At 43.5% G+C, this 18,940-nt stretch overlaps 1 protein-coding gene across 5 annotated transcripts in view; it reads left to right on the top strand.

Moving 5' to 3' along the window:
- Positions 1-18,501, top strand: part of DLGAP1 (DLG associated protein 1) — an 834,514-nt gene extending 816,013 nt beyond the window's left edge. For all 5 annotated transcript variants that reach the window (XM_073679102.1, XM_073679101.1, XM_073679105.1 and 2 more), the window contains one exon: positions 13,977-18,501. In XM_073679102.1, the coding sequence (XP_073535203.1) occupies positions 13,977-14,192 (216 nt within the window). In that variant the 3' untranslated portion in view covers positions 14,193-18,501. The remainder of the gene's footprint in view (positions 1-13,976) is intronic.
- The last annotated feature ends 439 nt before the right edge of the window (positions 18,502-18,940 follow it).

The raw sequence follows: 18,940 nt of genomic DNA on the forward strand, positions 1-18,940 counted from the left end.
TGTAGACAGAGACCCAACCATATTGTGCAGTTACATAAAAGACCGCTATCCCTAGCTTTTTCTCTCTCTCTCTATATAATTTATATACACGCACACATATATATATATATATATATATATACACACACACATACATACACACAGAGACAGACATATATATACATATACACACACTGCATATATGTTTAACATACATTTCTCAAATGCACCATACACTCATGCATGCACTTTTCACATATGTGCAGAGATTTCACACATGTATACACACAATTAGACATACACTGACCATATGAAGTAAAGAACACCCCATTTTTCTGGCACATATCTTCCTCAGCTTAGTTTGTTCTTGTAGCTGGCAACATCTTTCTCCTTTCAAGGTGCTTGTGGTGACAGTGGGGGAGGGGCACAAGCAATCACTACTCCAGCAGGCTTCATTGCTGGACAGTGTGAGCAAGGGAACTGGGAGGTGAAGAAGGAAACAGGAGAGCAGTCTCCAGCTCACTGCCTGGTGAGTTATGGAGCACAGCAGACAGCACATACCCAGAGCTGCAGGCTGGACTGATCACATCCAGCTCAGTCACTGTGCCTGCCTGGGCTCAGATCAGCAGACTGCCTTCACTTTCCTTGATGCACTGCATCATGGGAGAGTGAGGTCAGCACAGCAGAGAAGGAGGATTTCCCCTGCCTGGCTGACTTCAGCTGAAGTCGGCTCAGTTGAATGGAGGCTCATGCCAAGAAAGGGAGTTTTTCTCCCACTTGGTATATGCCTTGTTTATAATGTTTTGGTCAAATGATAAATGTTATTACATCTGTATTTCATTTAAATAATAAAAAATGTAGTGATAGGTGCGCATTAAATACTTGCATGTGGAATATATCAATTGTATACCTAAAACACAATGTTTTTGCACATGTTTGACTGTTAAAGACTTTGGGTAGGTCACCATACATGTCAAGAGATTCTTGCCAGCATATATGCTGAGCAAGCACTTAAAACATTGTGTGAACGCAGCCTTACACATTTAGGTCAGATTCACATGATGATTATACAGCCTCATTTTAGGATATTTATTATGAGTATTAAACATGAACTCTGAGCGGTCTATGGAGGCTTCTGGTGTTAAACTCATAGGGCTCAATTCATGAAGGTGCCTTTGCTTGAATACTAGCATAAAACACTCTTAAATATCACATAATATTGCACAATCATGTTGCGAATTTTCGTAATTTCATGCCATCTTCTCCCATGCGGGTGCAGCTAGGGCAGGACCAGATGTGCTGAAGCCCACCCAATAAATTCACCAAAGGTTGTGGCGTACCTTGCACCAGAAATGTTACCCCAGCTCATGACTTGAGTAACAATTCTGGCGAGGCGCACACCACTGATAAGATACGCTGATTTCATTAAGTGACCTATCCTTTTAAAATGAATTATGAGCATCCTACTCCTGCATGCCCATCAATAAGACCGACATAACGTCAGTTTTAATAAATTAGGCCCATAGTATGTGTTATTAGCTCCATGTGGAATACAGCATCACGGAGCGCCAGACATGTGCAACTGTTTGATGTCACCATAAGAAGCAATTCTTCTAACTTGTAATATTTCTCCAATATAGCGTGAGATGCCATATTTATGCCAGATCCATACAACAGTTTATTATTCCCCCATATTAAATCAGAAGTACAGAGCAATATATTAGGACCCCAATGACTTCTATGGGTGCTGTATTTTGGCTCCATACAAATAACAGCAGGTCCGAAGCTGTAATATAACAGTATGCATGAGACCTTCAAGCTTGACCGAGCTAATCCATTGTGCCTAGTGCAAACTATAACTGTGACCAGTGAGAGAAAAAGGAATCTATGAAAGGGAACCTGTCATGTCCTGTGTAGTATCTAAACTGCCCCCATTGCGTGGTTAGTGATGCAATGTACATCACTAACACACTTTTTCCATTAAAATCGGCACTAATATCATGTGTAAAATCCACGTTATATATTTATATCATGCCTGCTCGTTTAGTCATAGGGGTGTGATTCCTCACATTTAGTCAGGGTTGCTGCCCACGCATTTGAATTCTGTTCCCAGCTTGCGGTGACGTCACTCTGCTGTGCTTGCGCATTATGTCATGGCCAGCCGTGCTTGCGCAGTATGTCATGGCCAGCCGTGCTTGCGCAGTATGTCATGGCCAGCCGTGCTTGCGCAGTATGGCATGGCCAGCCGCGCTTGCGCAGAATGTCATGGGCAGCCGTGCTTGCGCAGAATGTCACGGCCAGCCGTGCTTGCGCAGTATGTCACGGCCAGCCGTGCTTGCGCAGAATGTCATGGCCAGCCGTGCTTGCGCAGTATGTCATGGCCATCTGCGCTTGCGCAGTATGTCATGGCCTGCCGCGCTTGCGCAGTATGTCATGGCCAGCCATGCTTGTGCAGTATGTCATGGCCAGCCGTGCTTGCGCAATATGTCATGGCCAGCCGCGCTTGTGCAGAATGTCATGGCCAGCCGTGCTTGTGCAGAATGTCATGGACAGCCGTGCTTGCGCAGTATGTCATGGCCAGCCGTGCTTGCGCAGTATGTCATGGCCAACCGCGCATGCGCAGCATGTCATGGCCAGCCGTGCTTGCGCAGTATGTCATGGCCAGCCGTGCTTGCGCAGTATGTCATGGCCAGCCATGCTTGCGCAGCATGTCATGGCCAGCCGCGCTTGCGCAGAATGTCATGGCCAGCCGCGCTTGCGCAGTATGTCATGGCCAGCTGTGCTTGCGCAGCATGTCATGGCCAGCCGCGTTAGCGCAGTATGTCATGGCCAGCTGCGCTTGTGTGTGACGCTCGCAGCCCTACCCTGGGAGATGGGGGACTCGGAGCCGGGTCCTATGTTGTTGGTGGGGTGAAGCCGTGGCCCGGACCCGCTCTGTGCCCAGGGCCGTCACATTAAAAAGGGTGGTACGGGCTTATCAGGGTTGAGTGGTTGCTATCGACTATGCCACCTGTGGTACCTGGTGAAGGCCACCAGCGCTGCTGCAGTCCTCCGAGGCGGGATGTTGTGGCAGCCGAAGTTGTTACTACTCCCCACAGGCGGAGCTGGGCCTCAGGGCAGAGACAAGGATGGAGGGGGGTGTAGTGTAGGAGATCTGGTGCTAAGTGGTGCGGTGCAGTGCAGAATAAAGAGTCCGGAGGCCATAGGGGTCGACTTCCAGGGTTTTTACTCACGGTGGAGAGTACAGCTGCAAGGCTTCTCCCTGCTCCTCGCAGAGTTCTGCGATCACCAGGAAAGGGGGTCCAACTACCTCCGAGTAACTCAAGTGCTCAATCAGGACCCTGCACCAGAGTGTTCCTAGACTTCAGACCGGGTCCTTTCCTGTCTGTGTGTGTGTAGATAGGCCGGGTCTCCCTCTGGACTTCGCTCAGAAAAAGGGTACGGGTGGCAGCTCCGCTCCTTCCGTTACCCGGTGGGATCCTCTGGGCCTACCGGGCTTCCCTGACCAGGACGTAGAGTAGCAAGGTCAGGTGTCGGGGGTCGGTACCCCTCTTGCAGCCGGAATCCCCCTGGCTAGGCCAGAATAGCGAGGACAGGTGGCGTATACCGCTCCGTCTGCATCCCCCTGGGGTCCTTTTGCGGTGGAGCTACACTCCTAAGCTCCGGGCCTTCTTGGTCATGGTCCTTGACCGGGTTGAGACATATGTTATCTGCAACCTGCCCCTCAACCCAAGGCCAGGGTACAAGGGCCGTGTCCCCATCCGCTGCCGGTTCTCCCAGAAGCCACGTTCAGGGAGATAGATCACAATCAAAGAACCATAAGCCAAGATGGCTGTCTATTAAATATGAAATATTAAGTGTCACTAGATGTGAGTCCTCCACCCTCACCCACTAATTGGTTCCCCCTATCTCTTGGTTCCCCAGTCTCCCATTTTCCAGTAGGGGCGGCACTCTAGTGCCTACTAGTCCCCTCTGGTGGGTGAAGTGTGGTGTTGGATGTGGAGGTGGGGTCCTGACCATTGCACCGTTCTTACCTCGAAGGAGGGACACCACACCCCATTAAAGAGGTGCAGCATCCCTGTGGCGGTCGAACCCTCAGGGGCGCCACACTTGCGCAGTATGTCATGGTCAGCCGCGCTTGCGCAGTATGTCATGGCCAGCCGCGCTTGCGCAGTATGTCATGGCCAGCCGTGCTTGCACAGTATGTCATGGCCAGCCGCGCTTGTTACTCTGGGAGCCACGCATGCGCTGTGACGAGCGGCTCCGGCCGCACACAGTGCAGCAGGGAACTACACACAGCTTCACTGCGCAGGGAGCTGCTCGTCACAGCGCATGCGTGGCTCCCAGAGTAACAAGTGCGGTGCCAATCCTGACTGAATGCGGGGAATCACACCCCTATGACTAAACGAGCAGGTATGATATAAACATATAAAGTGTTTTTTACACATGATATTAGCGCCGATTTTAATGAAAAAAGCGTATTAGTGATGCACATTGCATCACTAACAACGCAATGGGGGCAGTTTAGATACTACACAGGACATGACAGGTTCCCTTTAAAATATTAATAACTGCTATTTACTGTTGTAAATAATAAAGTTATGAAATAAATACATGTTCTATATCTTTTTAATTGCTAATTTTCAGCACAAAGTCAAACACCAACTTTGATGGCTTTTCTAGCATCAGATAAAATTAAGTAGTAAATGGCATAAAATAGCAAAAGAGCCATTACCTACATAGTGCAACATTTGTCCATCCTGTGCCACTTCTCCAGTGCTTCCTGACTGCCGCTGTTTTCTTGACTGCAGTAGTCACATGTTGTCTACTAATGTGACCGCTGCAGCCAATCATTGACATCCTGCAAAACTCCTTACAATACCAGTATTTTTAGCCTGTGCTTTAATACAAGCCAAGAAGAATTCCCCTTTAATTTCCTTTTGTCATTTAAAAAATGTCAACACATTTATGAATTTTATGGGGTTATCAATCTCTTCTAATTAACACCTGATGAGTGTGAGAAAGTTGGATATTAACAACTTGACGCCCAGTGGCATCTAGCTCTTTGTGTTTTGTTCAGGGATTTTTCCAGTTAAGTCAGCTTTATAAATCGAGCAATGATTTCTATAAACAGCCGCAGGCTGAAAGTTATACTTTTGTGTCACTGCTCTATCCACTTGTAACCATACAGTTGAACTAACATGACCTTGTTTGGACACTTTCAAGCACATTTTGTGCTGGCGCTGTGACACTCAGGTGCCTGGATAACTGTTTTGCTGATGTCATCTAGTAAACAATCCACATTACTAATTTCTTGCAGTACATTTCATTTGTCCTCGTATAACGGACCTGCATTGATACATTTATAAAAAAAAAAAATGGTTGTTTGCCTCTTTTGTACCAATCTGTTCTTGGACTTCAAAGCCACAGAGAAATTTTAAAGAAAAAAATAAAAGCAGTCATAATGTGTACAATTGCTTTAACCAATCACTTAAGGGGCATTTACATTTACACAGGCAAGATATTGGCCTAATGAGCACCGATGAACAACATAACAAGTCAATCGTTGCTCTTTTACAGGCCCCTTTACATTGTCTGATACAAACAGAATGGGACAGAATAATCATTAATAGCAGGCATATTGTTAACAGCCCATTCCATGAGTAGCCAGGGTGATGTGCAGCTGATAACAGTTTATAGGCCCACCTGTCACTTGCGATAAATGCATATTTTTATTGAATGTAAATGCCATTGTTCTCCTGAATCCAGCGTAGTTTTCTTTTGTGTCTGTCCATTTCTGAGATATGGCCCCCTGCTCCCTGTAAATAAATCTAGGCTTGTAAGCCAAGTGGGCATAGTCCCCAATGCTCCTCTGTGGGAGTCTTCTTGCGGACCACACCCCCTTGGCTAACAAGACTATATTTATATATGGGAGAGAGTAACATATCTCATAAATGAAGAGGTGCAGGAACAAAAGAAAAACAGTGTCAGATTCAGGAGAGTAGTGTCATTTATACCAGGTACAAAAATGTTATATTTACATCATGTGACAGGTCCTGTATAATGAGTGTTCTGCTCCATTTTCGGCTGATCCATGGCATCTCTACACAGTCCAGTGATAGAGAACACTCTGTGAAAATTTGTGGTTTTCCGAGTTTCTATGCTTGACTTCTACATTTGGATATTGCACAAACAATAGTTTTCTAATACTCTGTTGTTAATTGATTAAAGAAGCACCCCTCCCATTAAAGTTTTTATGCTTTTAATATATTGCAATCATCATAATTTATAGCACTGTGTACTTACAATTGCTCATTTTGCCCTTCTACCCAGTTAATTCTTCTCTTTTCTATTAGCTCTCTGACAGCACGTGATTAAAAACTGACCAGCTGAATCCTTCTAAGCTCTGTGTAGAGACAGGAAGTCTCTTTTTCCTCCATGAGTCATCATTAGGACTACATGTCTACATAACTGCAAAGTTCCTGGCAGCCAAGTTCCACCCCCTCTTCAACTCCCAACCCAGCTGCTCCGCTCCTCCCTCCATGCCAGGGACTTTGCAGTGAGTTAGAATTGTAGTTCTAATGGTGACTCATACAGGGAAAAGAGACTTCCTGTTTCTACATAGAGCTTAGACCAGGGGTCCTCAAACTTTTTAAACAGGGGGCCAGTTCACAGTCCCTCAGACCATTGGAGGGCCGGAATATAGTTTTTAAAAAAAACTATGAACAAATTCCTATGCACACTGCACATATCTTATTTTATAGTAAAAAAAACAATACAGGAACAAATACAATATTTAAAATGAAGAACAAGTAAAGTTAAATCAACCGGTATTTCAATAGGTAGGTAACTGTACCCAATAGGCAGCATAGGTCCTCAATACGCAGGTAAATGTCCCCAATAGGCAGCATAGGTCCTCAATAGGCAGGTAAATATCCCCAATAGGCAGGTAAATGTCCCCAATAGGCACGTAAATGTCCCCAATAGGCAGCATAGGTCCTCAATAGGCAGGCTGTTTCCCCCTTATAATGCCCTATGCAGGCTGTTCCCCCCTTATTATGCCCCATGCAGGATTTCCCTTTCTCCCACCATATAATGCCCCATGCAAGATATCACTCCCTTGTCTTTATAATGCCCCATTCAGGATGTCACCCCCCCCCATATAATGCCCCATTCAGGATGTCACCCCCCCCCCCATATAATGACACATGCAGGATATCACTCCCCTGTCTTTATAATGCCCCATTCAGGATGTCACCCCCCCATATAATGCCCCATTCAGGATGTCGCCCCCCCCCATATAATGACACATGCAGGATATCACTCCCCTGTCTTTATAATGCCCCATGCAGCACGTCACACCCCCATATAATGCCCCATGCTGGATGTCACCCCCCATATAATGCCCCATGCAGCATGTCACCCCCCCATATATTGCCCCATGCAGCATGTCACCCCCCCATATAATGCCCCATTCAGGATGTCACCCCCCCCCCATATAATGACAGTTGCAGGATATCACTCCCCTGTCTTTATAATGCCCCATTCAGATGTCACCCCCCCCATATAATGCCCCATGCTGGATGTCACCCCCCATATAATGCCCCATGCAGCATGTCACCCCCCCATATAATGCCCCATTCAGGATGCCACCCTCCCCCCCCATATAATGCCCCATTCAGGATGTCACCCCCCCATATAATGCCCCATTCAGGATGTCACCCCCCCATATAATGCCCCATTCAGGATGTCACCCCCCCCCCATATTATGCCCCATGCAGGATGTCACCCCTAATATTATGTCCCATGCCTCCATACATTAAAAAAAAAAAATCCAATACTCACCTCCCTCCTTGCCTGCTGCCGCTGCTCAGGTCCGGACTCCAGCGTCTCCGGCGTTGTCCCGCTCTGCGCTGCCTGTGACGGCTCAGGGGAGGGCGCGGTGGAAAGACGTCACCGCGCCCTCTGACCTGAGACGTCACAGGGAGCGCTGACCAGGAAGACAGCGGATCTGCGAAGGCACGGGGAGAGGTAAGTATCTGGCTGCCGGGGCTCTGAGAAAGCGGGGGGAAGGGCGGGCAATGGCACCGCTCTCCTCCGCCCACAGCCCGGCGGGCCGGATAAAAGTTCTCCGCGGGCCGCATGTGGCCCGCGGGCCGTAGTTTGAGGACCCCTGGCTTAGACGGATTCAGCCAGTCTGTATTCAATAAGACCTAATGGAAAAGAGAAGAATTAGCTGGGAAGAAAGGCAAAATAAGCAATTTTAAGTACACAGTGCTATATAATATGTGATGTCAGTATTAGACAATCCCTCTAAGTAATGTCTCACTGTATCCCATAACCAGTCCATAAAGATATAGACAACAGTAAGGGCTCAGATACAATACTACTCCTGATGTGCCAAGAAAGATTGGAGTTTATTACAGCACATCTAGTTGTTGCTACATGGTATCCAGCTTACATATGTACAATAAATACATTACATAGACTACGGCATGTATTATTGGAAGCTGGGTTAGTTTCGATGTGTTTTAATAGCGCACTCATCATCAGTGCATATACATATTGGCACGCGGCCTTATTTTTGTAGTCTTTTATTATATTATTGCATTAAACCGAGTTAGTTATGGCTGGTGTGAGCCAACAATCTGCATATAGAATTGATTTTAATAGAAGCCAAACAGCTTTTACTGTCTCCTCAGTGCACACTGCTCAATGATGTCATTTCATTAACCTTACTTGACTGTGGCGTAGCCATAGCTGCTTTGTATTTAATAGAAATCAGGAAAACCATACATCTGTATTTACTTACAGGCCATGAAACATTTGTAACGTTAGGTTCTGTGCAATTCTTTCCAAACTTTAGCATAGTATTATAGAAAGCCAACATTCCCTAGAACAAATGAAAGCTGTTTTAAACAAAAAAAAACGGGTGCAGTAGGAGATCTGAATGCATTTTCACCAAAGTAAGCATTTTGTGTGATGGGGTGCTATTATATAGGGTCTTTACGCAGGAACAGAAAATGGAGGAGAGTGTCACCAGTAAATTTTCATAAAAAAAGAGGCTCTTACTAGGAGTCAGACCCTACTGAGCCACTATTTCATAGTCAGAGTCCATGTAATAGGTGATAACTTGGAGGTGGCTGAGGGGCTGACTGCTGAGACCTCCACCGATTCCAAGAGTGTAGTTCTGAAATGCCCTGGTAGTCCCATAGACAATGCTCTTAGGAAGAGTTGGGTCTCAGCAGTCACACCCTCAGCAATCAGTTATCACCAATGCTGTGGATAGGTGATAATTTACAAAGCTGTGAATAATCGTTTTCCCAGCTACTTCTGAAATATTCTTTCCCTTCAAGATCATGTAATACATTGCTTTTAATAGTGAGTGGAGTTTATTGCTACATACTAGAATTCCTGATACTTAGGCTATGTGCCCACGATGCAGAAATGCTGCAGATTTTTTCCGCATCTCCCTGGCAGGAAAGACACATGCGGATTTTACATGCGTTTTTCCTGCCAGGTAGAAGCGTTTGTCAAGCGATTTTGCATGAATTTCTGCATGCGGGTTATCAAGCGCTTTTCCAAGAGATTTTAGCATCACTTGGAAAAGTGTTTGATAACTTGGTCACACTATATAAATCCATGCAACCGGCATGGATTTACACTGCTCAAAAAAATAAAGGGAACACTCAAATAACACATCCTAGATCTGAATGAATTAAATATTCTCATTGAATACTTTGTTCTGTACAAAGTTGAATGTGCTGACAACAAAAACACACAAAAATCATCAATGGAAATCAAATTTATTAACCAATGGAGGCCTGGATTTGGAGTCACCCCCAAAATTAAAGTGGAAAAGCACACTACAGGCTGATCCAACTTTGATGTAATGTCCTTAAAACAAGTTAAAATGAGGCTCAGTATTGTGTGTGGCCTCCACGTGCCTGTATGACCTCCCTACAACGCCTGGGCATGATCCTGATGAGGTTGCGGATGGTCTCCTGTGGGATCTCCTCCAAGATGGCACATCAATGCGAGCTGGGGCAAGAAGGTTTGCTGTGTCTGTCAGCGTAGTGTCCAGAGGCTGGAGGCGCTACCAGGAGACAGGCCAGTACACCAGGAGATGTGGAGGGTGCCGTAGGAGGGCAACAATCCAGCAGCAGGACCGCTACCTCCGCCTTTGTGCAAGGAGGAACAGGAGGAGCACTGCCAGAGCCCTGCAAAATGACCTCCAGCAGGCCACAAATGTGCATGTGTCTGCACAAACGGTTAGAAACCGACTCCATGAGGGTGGTATGAGGGCCCGACGTCCACAGATGGGGGTTGTGCTCACAGCCCAACACCGTGCAGGATGCTTGGCATTTGCCACAGAACACCAGGTTTGGCAAAGTCGCCACTGGCGCCCTGTGCTCATGTGACAGAGTCTGGAGACGCCGCGGAGAGCGATCTGCTGCCTGCAACATCCTTCAGCATGACCGGTTTGGCAGTGGGTTAGTAATGGTGTGGGGTGGAATTTCTTTGGAGGGCCGCACAGCCCTCCATGTGCTCACCAGAGGTAGCCTGACTGCCATTAGATGCCGAGATGAGATCCTCAGACCCCTTGTGAGACCATATGCTGGTGCAGTTGGCCCTGGGTTCCTCCTAATGCAGGACAATGCCAGACTTCATGTGGCTGGAGTGTGTCAGCAGCTCCTGCAAGATGAAGGCATTGAAGCTATGGACTGGCCACCCGTTCCCCAGACCTGAATCCGATTGAGCACATCTGGGACATCATGTCTCGCTCCATCCACCAACGTCACGTTGCACCACAGACTGTCCAGGAGTTGGCGGATGCTTTAGTCCAGGTCTGGGAGGAGATCGCGCAGGAAACCATCCACAACCTCATCAGAAGCATGCCCAGGCATTGTAGGGAGGTCATACAGGCACGTGGAGGCCACACACAATACTGAGCCTCATTTTGACTTGTTTTAAGGACATTACATCAAAGTTGGATCAGCCTGTAGTGTGTTTTTCCACTTTAATTTTGGGGGTGACTCCAAATCCAGGCCTCCATTGGTTAATAAATTTGATTTCCATTGATGATTTTTGTGTGATTATGTTGTCAGTACATTCAACTTTGTACAGAACAAAGTATTCAATGAGAATATTTCATTCATTCAGATCTAGGATGTGTTATTTGAGTGTTCCCTTTATTTTTTTGGGCAGTGTATATAGTGTGACCAAGTTAACAGTTAAAAAAAAAGAATAAAAATTGTAAAAAACAAACATTAAACTTACCTTCCGATGGCCCCCGGTCTCCTGTACGATGCGTCCAGTCTCTTGTATGGCTCACGGTGGTGTAAAAGGACCTTTCATGACGTCATTTACTCATGTGACCTGTCACATGACTAAATGACGTCATGGAAAGTCCTTTTAGACCATCGTGAGCCGCCAGGCTGCCATGACGCATCGTACAGGAGACCGGGGGCCATCAGAAGGTGAGTATAATGTTTATTTTTATTTTAAATTCTTTTTTTTACAGGTACTATGGTACCCGAGTCTCCTCTTCTCCAGACCCGTGTACCATCCGAACATTGAATCGCTTAATATCCTCATCTGCACATGTAGTCATGCGGATATTAAGCGATTCAATGAAAGTCAATGGCTGCCATTACGCTGTGTGTCCGCAAAAATAATGGACATGCTACAGATTTTTCCGCAATGATAATCCGCAGCGGAGATTTCCGCAGCATGTGCACAGCACATGCGGATTATCATTGGGAAACATGGGGCACGTATTACCAAGCTTTTTTTAAGCGTTTTCGCTGCGGAAATTCTGCGATAAAAACGCTTGAAAAACGCACAGTGGGCACGCAGCCTTAGAATACACTTTTGCCAGAAATCTACTGGTAATTACCTTGCAATAACTCAAGAAAGCGCTTTTGTCACCATCTGGTAGATGTCTTGTGAATAGCTCACCTTCACTAGTAACACCTAGAACAAAGGACATTTACTTACAATCTCCTATTGAGACCGTACAATATCATATTAACCATCGAGAGTAACTTCTATTGGCAAATCTAATCACAATCTCAATGGTTACATGGGAGGGTATAACACTGGACATGGCGTTCTCTCTGTACGCCACTAATATCTAACCATAAGTATTTATTGACTACAGAAGGAATAGATCGATACAATCTGCGTAATATTATTTTACAGTTTTGTCTCAAATAATCAGTGATACTCTGTATAGTTCCATAAGTGAAAGAATTAACAACCATAGAAAATGTAGTTCCAGTATAGTGAATATTGACATCTGTATTGTAACTGCGGTATCACGTCTACATTTGGTGATTGACTACAATGCTGAAGTGTGTGACCAAATGAAGTATTCCTATGATCAGTTACCTCCAATTATTGTATACAAATAAAGCCTTGTGATGTTTTTACAATTAATGTTGTTTCCTGTTGTTCATCTTTCTATTAGACTTGTTCCCTGATACTGTTTAGTACAATCAATAAAGGGGTTGTAGACTACTTTGCTTATAAATGGGTCCATGTTGGTGTTAACAGTAAAAACCCAACATAACTACTGAACCCTGCTGCTCCTCTGTACCGCTGCCAGTGTCCTTTGGTGCTTCCAAGTCTATGTCTTCCAAGGAACAGCAAGCGACTCATCGACCACTGATTGACTGCAGCAGTCATGCTCCACCTGAGCTGGAATCCTGGCTCTTCTTCTGGCTTGGATGGAACAAGACCAATGAAGACAATCAGAGGTTCAGTTAGGTGACCATGTGGTCTCTTTTTGTTAGCACCACCATGGGCCCATTCTTAAACTAAGTAATAATGTACAACCTCTCTAAAAGCTGGGTATTTTTTCCCTCTTTAGGTGGAAATATGTAATTCCGTAAACTATAACTAATCATCACAAAATCGCAAATAGTCCATGAAGAAATCAATGATGGTTTATGCATAGAATTCCATGTGGTTCATGGGCATCTTCTACCAATTTCTTCTTTGATGTAAAATCTTTACAGATTGGAGATGAACATGTACTGGGCTGAGTTTTTTTTCATGACGACTGTGAAGTGGTAGAGTTTTGTGTGTCTGATAACCATGTGACAAAACCACTGGTGATTTGCCATGGCTTCTCAGCAAGCCCTGGTTGGACACATTAAAGTTGTGCTTTGCCTGTACTTGATGCAGGTCTACTGTAATCGTCAGGAGATGTTCATTCTATGAGAAGGATTTCTTAGGCTTCCTTCGAGATCCGCTAAACGAACAGATGACTGACCTAATTTTAATGTACCTCACTGGGACTTGCTGTGCAACTGTGGCAAATTCCAGGTAAATTTGCTGCCTGTTTTCAAAAATGTAGTTGAAAAATGCAATGTGAAACACCATGTGAAAATCCAGCCTAACCTGGTTGCCAATTCATATTAATGTGCACTGAATTATATTTTCTCTTAAATATCCGCTGGATTTTTATTTCCATATAGGAAATAAAATGTTTATATAGTCTGAGTGTAAATGTCTCCAGTGGCTCTATGTGACTGCAGATTGCCAAATACTGACTGTGCTATATGCACACTGTCATGATTTCCCTCTATTTTCACCATGTGACCACAAGTCTGTGATTTGCCTACTTGCAGTCATGTTCTGACTGGTTTCTACTTCTATGAATAAAACATTGAGAGAAGCAGAAATAACTGCTAGTCTGCATGTGACCGCCAATCGCATACTTGTGGTTACGTGATGACCACTTGAGCTGACAATAAAGGGCAATTCTGACTGTGTAAAAGTTGCGCACTTTCATAAATTGGTAATTTGCAATCACATACAGCTACTGCTAAAATATTATACTTAGCCAGGAAAACCCTTTTAACTGGTAATTGTACCCATATGTTTCAATCTATTTATTAAGCTCAAACATAATAAGGAAACAGAGAGAAAAGCTTTCATAGCTTGTGTGGAGAATCTGTATAATGCAATAAACCTTCTGCTTTAATCAGGAGAGAAGGGTCCCTCCTCCCGTGCCAAAGAAGCCATCGAAAGGTCAGGCCCCACTGGTCCGGGACAGATCTCTGGAAAGCACAGAGAGACAGCGGCATGAGGCCCGGAAGCGGCTGATGTCGGCAAAGCGCGCTGCGTCTGTCCGGCAGAATTCAGCTACTGAGAGTGCGGATAGCATTGAGATCTACATCCCAGAGGCTCAAACCAGGCTATGAAGCCATCACAAGCAACACTGGGGGAATATTATATATCTATATATATTTATGACACAAAGTTACATATATAATATATCCTCTAGTTTGGTTTGGAAACACAATCATGTGTATATGTTATTTTGTATTTTTCTTCTCTTTCTATACTCTCTTTTACTTCATTCATTTCCACCTAGCTGTCATGAAGTCCTTCTTTCGGGTTGTGCTGTAAGCAGTCAGTTCTCTCAGGCTATGATCCTGCATCTCCCCCTCTCACTCATGTTCTCTTTATAATGATCTTATACACAAGTCATCTCAACTGGACCTTCCTTTATTTTACAAACATAAAATAAAGGAAGAATAACTCCTTTGTATAGAAATTCTCATTGTGCCCTGTTTTATTTCCCTTTTGTCTAGAGCTACAGTAGTCTGTAATCTAGTGTACAGCAATAGAAAATTGTAGGGTATACAGTACTGTGGACTCTGATGTCTTCCTATTCTAAATGTGAAAAGCATGGGCTCGAATTCCCAACTTCTTTTCTATGTAGAGCAGATGGAGCACTTTATTGTAGGCCACAGACGCACCTCTCCCCAAAGGCAACAGGTGACAGAGGAGAGTAGTTGTACTTCCAAGGAACAGGCGGGCAGGTAATATATCTCTTCACACTCCAGGACTTTCACACTTGCCTGCATGACACACTATGAAACGTGCTTATGCTAATACAAGAGTGCACTTACAGATTTGTTCACAATGGAAAAAATATATATGTATTCAGACTTGTAATAATATAGAATGGAATGTTCATATTCCAACAAATCATTTTGGAATAAAGGCAATAATCTGAAAAGATAGATTGAAAATTAGAAGGCCAAAATTTGTGCTCATTGTTAGGATATAGGTGCGAGCATTGGTTGCTTTGAAGGTCCAGAAACTGTTTTGCTCCGTTAAGTGAATCTGCTGCCAGGTTCATTCTTCATGCTCAATCTGATAAAAGCATAAGTATGGAAACAGACCCTGATTCCAGTGCTGTGTCGCTTACTGAGCTTCTTGCTGTCCTTTTGATAATATCACTGTTTTATTTGCTAGTCTACTCAATGATTAGTTTTGTCTAACCTCCCTCGCATCATTGACAGATGGCTTATAGTATAAACTGATATATCCGATTCCGATAATGTCTGTAAAGCGCTGTGGAATTAAAATAAATAAAAAATAAATACACTGTGCATAGGCAGAAAACTGCCAATCAGTGGTGGTGACGGATATATAGAGCTCATGAATGTGGAGGACTACATGTCAGGAGTTCATTACTGAGAGGACTTGCGGAGCTGCAAGAGACAAGACAGTGTTTTATCAAAACTAAAGCAAGTAGGGGACACATCGCTGGAATAGGGGTCTTGGCAACTACTTGATGGAACAACAAAAACTTGATGACAGATTCTCTTTTTAAAGTAGTTTTCCACTTTATTCTGCTCCCTGTGTGTGAAATCAGATGTCCCTAAAAGTCATCTTATGCATATAGTTTTCCTTTTTTTAAAGACTAGATCTTGTCTTCTAGAAACAAGGCAGGAATACCCATAACTGTGCCAGATCTCTCCTTGCCTTGCTGGAAACATACTTTTCAGGTGAGCTGGTTTGGATCAGTCCATCACACAAGTTACTAGAGAGCACAGTGACTGTAATGAGATATTTTGCTGTTTAAGCAGAGGCAGGAGTAACAGAAAGGCTTCAATACACCGTACAATTTATTTGCAAGACAATCTGAGTTAGCGCATCCCTTTATTATAGTAAGGGGAGGGGAAGAAGGTCTTATCGCCAGAAGACCTCCGAGACATTTATATGGGATGCTATGGGAAACAAATTGCTTTGGAAATACTGAGCAGCTGCAGTATCTAGAAGACAAGACAAGTACAGTTATTCCTATGGAAGAAAATATGTAAATCAAAGGCCAGAACCAGCTAGAAAGCAACAATTTAGAAAGCGCTCTCTCTTTAATATATGTACGGTACTTACTGGCAATGTTCACATTTTCAGGAATTCGATGAGGATTTTGATACAGATTCAATCCTCATCAAAGCTACTAACATTCTGCATCCTAAGCAAATAAATGTCAGATTTAAAGGGAATTTGTCACCAGGTTTATGCTACTCCATCTTAGAGGAGCATAATCTAGAGGCAGAGACCCTGATTCCAGAGATGTGTCACTTACTGAGCTCCTTGCTGAAGTTTTGATAAAATCACTGTTTTGTTTTCGGCAAATCTACCCGTTCTCTGAGTGCTGAGCTCTGTATAACCACGCCCACTGATTAACTGGTTTCTGTGTAACTGTCCATAGGCAGAAAGCTGCCAATCAGTGGTGGAGGCGGGTTATACACACCTCATCAATATGGAGGTCTACATGGCAGCAGGTTTACCAGTCCTCCAGTGATAGTCTTCTGCTGATAAAGCAGTGATTTTATCAAAACTACTGCAAGCAGCTCAGTAAGTGACACATCGCTGGAATCAGGGCCTCTGTCTATACATTGTGCTGCTATCAGAATACGTGGCAGAAATCTGGTGAAAGATTCCCTTTAATACCCCATTCACATGCAGTGGAAAAATCTGGGAGAAATAATTATTGCACTTATTGTAAAATCTGCAGCATGCTGAATATTGTGCATGGAGAAGTTGTGACAATGGGGCTGATGATCGCGCTGATCCGCTAGCAGATTCACGGCAGAGAACCAAGAGTCAGCCTCTTTCTGCTGTGTTTTCTGTGAAACATACATGCTGGATGCTGGTGTCGAATCCTGAAGGTGTGAACATAGCCATACATCCAGAACACTATACTACATACAGCCATTGCTCGCATTAGCATATGTTAACCCATCATATGCCATTAGAGTTTAATTTCTCAAAAATAAAACACTACATTATTGTTTTATTAAACTTTTTGGAGATTTTTTTCGAACAGTTTTTGTTTTTCTATTTTTGTACATAATTTGCTAAATGTCTACAGTAGTTCAGTGAGAGATAATGTTTTAAAAAATATATATATATAACGATGCACTTTACCTTAATATGGTTGGAGAACAGGAGCTCAGGAGAAATATCCACGCTGTGATTTTCATCATCAAAGTTTGCATTCAGATATAGCATTGTACTAGAATTTGAGCACATAGTAATAATTCATGATGATGGTCCCATTTAACTCAGTTGTACAACAGCAGAAACATGATGTGCAATGTATCATACAATTCTAAGGCCAAGTTCCCACATAGCCTAAATGCTGCATTTTTTCTGCTTTATGTTTTTTGCGGCAAAAATCCGTGTATACGATTTCATGAAAACTCCTGCCCACTGTGCTTTTAAACATGGTGTTAAACTGTGCGGTTTTTTGGTGCAGCGAGCCTGAAAAAAGCTTGAGAAAAAAGCAGTTGGGTTAAGAGCAAGATCCCAGTGTTTGTGAACTACAAAAATAACGAAGCATTAAGCAAAATGCTGCTTCAGATGTGCAGGAAAAATGTATCAAATATGGGAAAAATGCACAAAAAATAATACAAAACCGCAATAATCAGAGAAGATTGCTATTTTGTACATTAGTGCAGACAGCGTGCATAAAACACAATGGAAAAAATGAAACAAAAAACAGCATTTGTGTACATGGGAACATGGTCTCAGAGTACTTGATGCACTTTTGAACCTAGATAAATGACATATCTTTAATATGAATGATGCATGGGATAAGAATAAACCGTGACATGAATCCATTTACGTAGAATCTCATTAGGCCTTATACAATAGATATAAACTTTGGATATATACCACTAAACTATGGAGTCTTCAAGAAGAAATGCTTTTAAATTGCACTGTAACTACAGAAGGCTACTGTGTATATCACCTAAAATCTAGTCATTATAACGATGTACAATATATTAAAACATTTAGATATTATATATTTAAGGAACGGTGCCTATGAAAGTGGGAGATACTATATAGAAATGTACAAGAAACGTAATTGTAACACCACCACCAGCAGTTTCCATGTCCGGAGATTCTTACTGCAGCTTTCACTTGCATATGGAAATTCTAACATTGTTTTGTATCATTTGGTAAATTACTCCCCAAAATACTCAGATGTATAGATAGGTCACAATAAAAGGGAGTTCAAAGGCCTCTGGTGTTTGACCATTGGGACCCCCACCGATCAAGAGTACAACAATCCTTTGCCACCCTTTTGTACAGTGCCTTGTGAAAGTATTTGGCCCCCTTGAACTTTTCTACCTTTTGGCACATTTCTGGCTTCAAACATAAAGATATAAAATTCTAAATTTTTGGTAAGAATCAACAACAAGTGGGACACAATCGTGAAGTGGAACGAAATTTATTGGATATTTTAAACTTTTTTAACAAATTAAAAACTGAAAAGTGGGGCGTGCAATATTATTCAGCCCCTTTACTTTCAGTGCAGCAAACTCACTCCAGAAGTTCAGTGAGGATCTCTGAATGATCCAATGTTGTCCTAAATGACTGGTAATGATAAATAGAATCCACCTGTGTGTAATCAAGTCTCCGTATAAATGCTCCTGCTCTGTGATAGTCTCAGGGTTCTGTTTTAAGTGCAGAGAGCATCATGAAGACCAAGGAACACACCAGGCAGGTCCGAGATACTGTTGTGGCGAAGTTTAAAGCCAGATTTGGATACAAAAAGATTTCCCAAGTTTTAAACATCTCAAGGAGCACTGTGCAAGTGATCATATTGAAATGGAAGGAGTATCAGACCACTGCAAATCTA

The sequence above is a fragment of the Phyllobates terribilis genome, unplaced genomic scaffold (assembly GCF_046119375.1).
Source record: "Phyllobates terribilis strain yellow unplaced genomic scaffold, ASM4611937v1 Scaffold_4__5_contigs__length_816908805, whole genome shotgun sequence".
Classification (NCBI taxonomy): Eukaryota; Metazoa; Chordata; class Amphibia; order Anura; family Dendrobatidae; genus Phyllobates; species Phyllobates terribilis.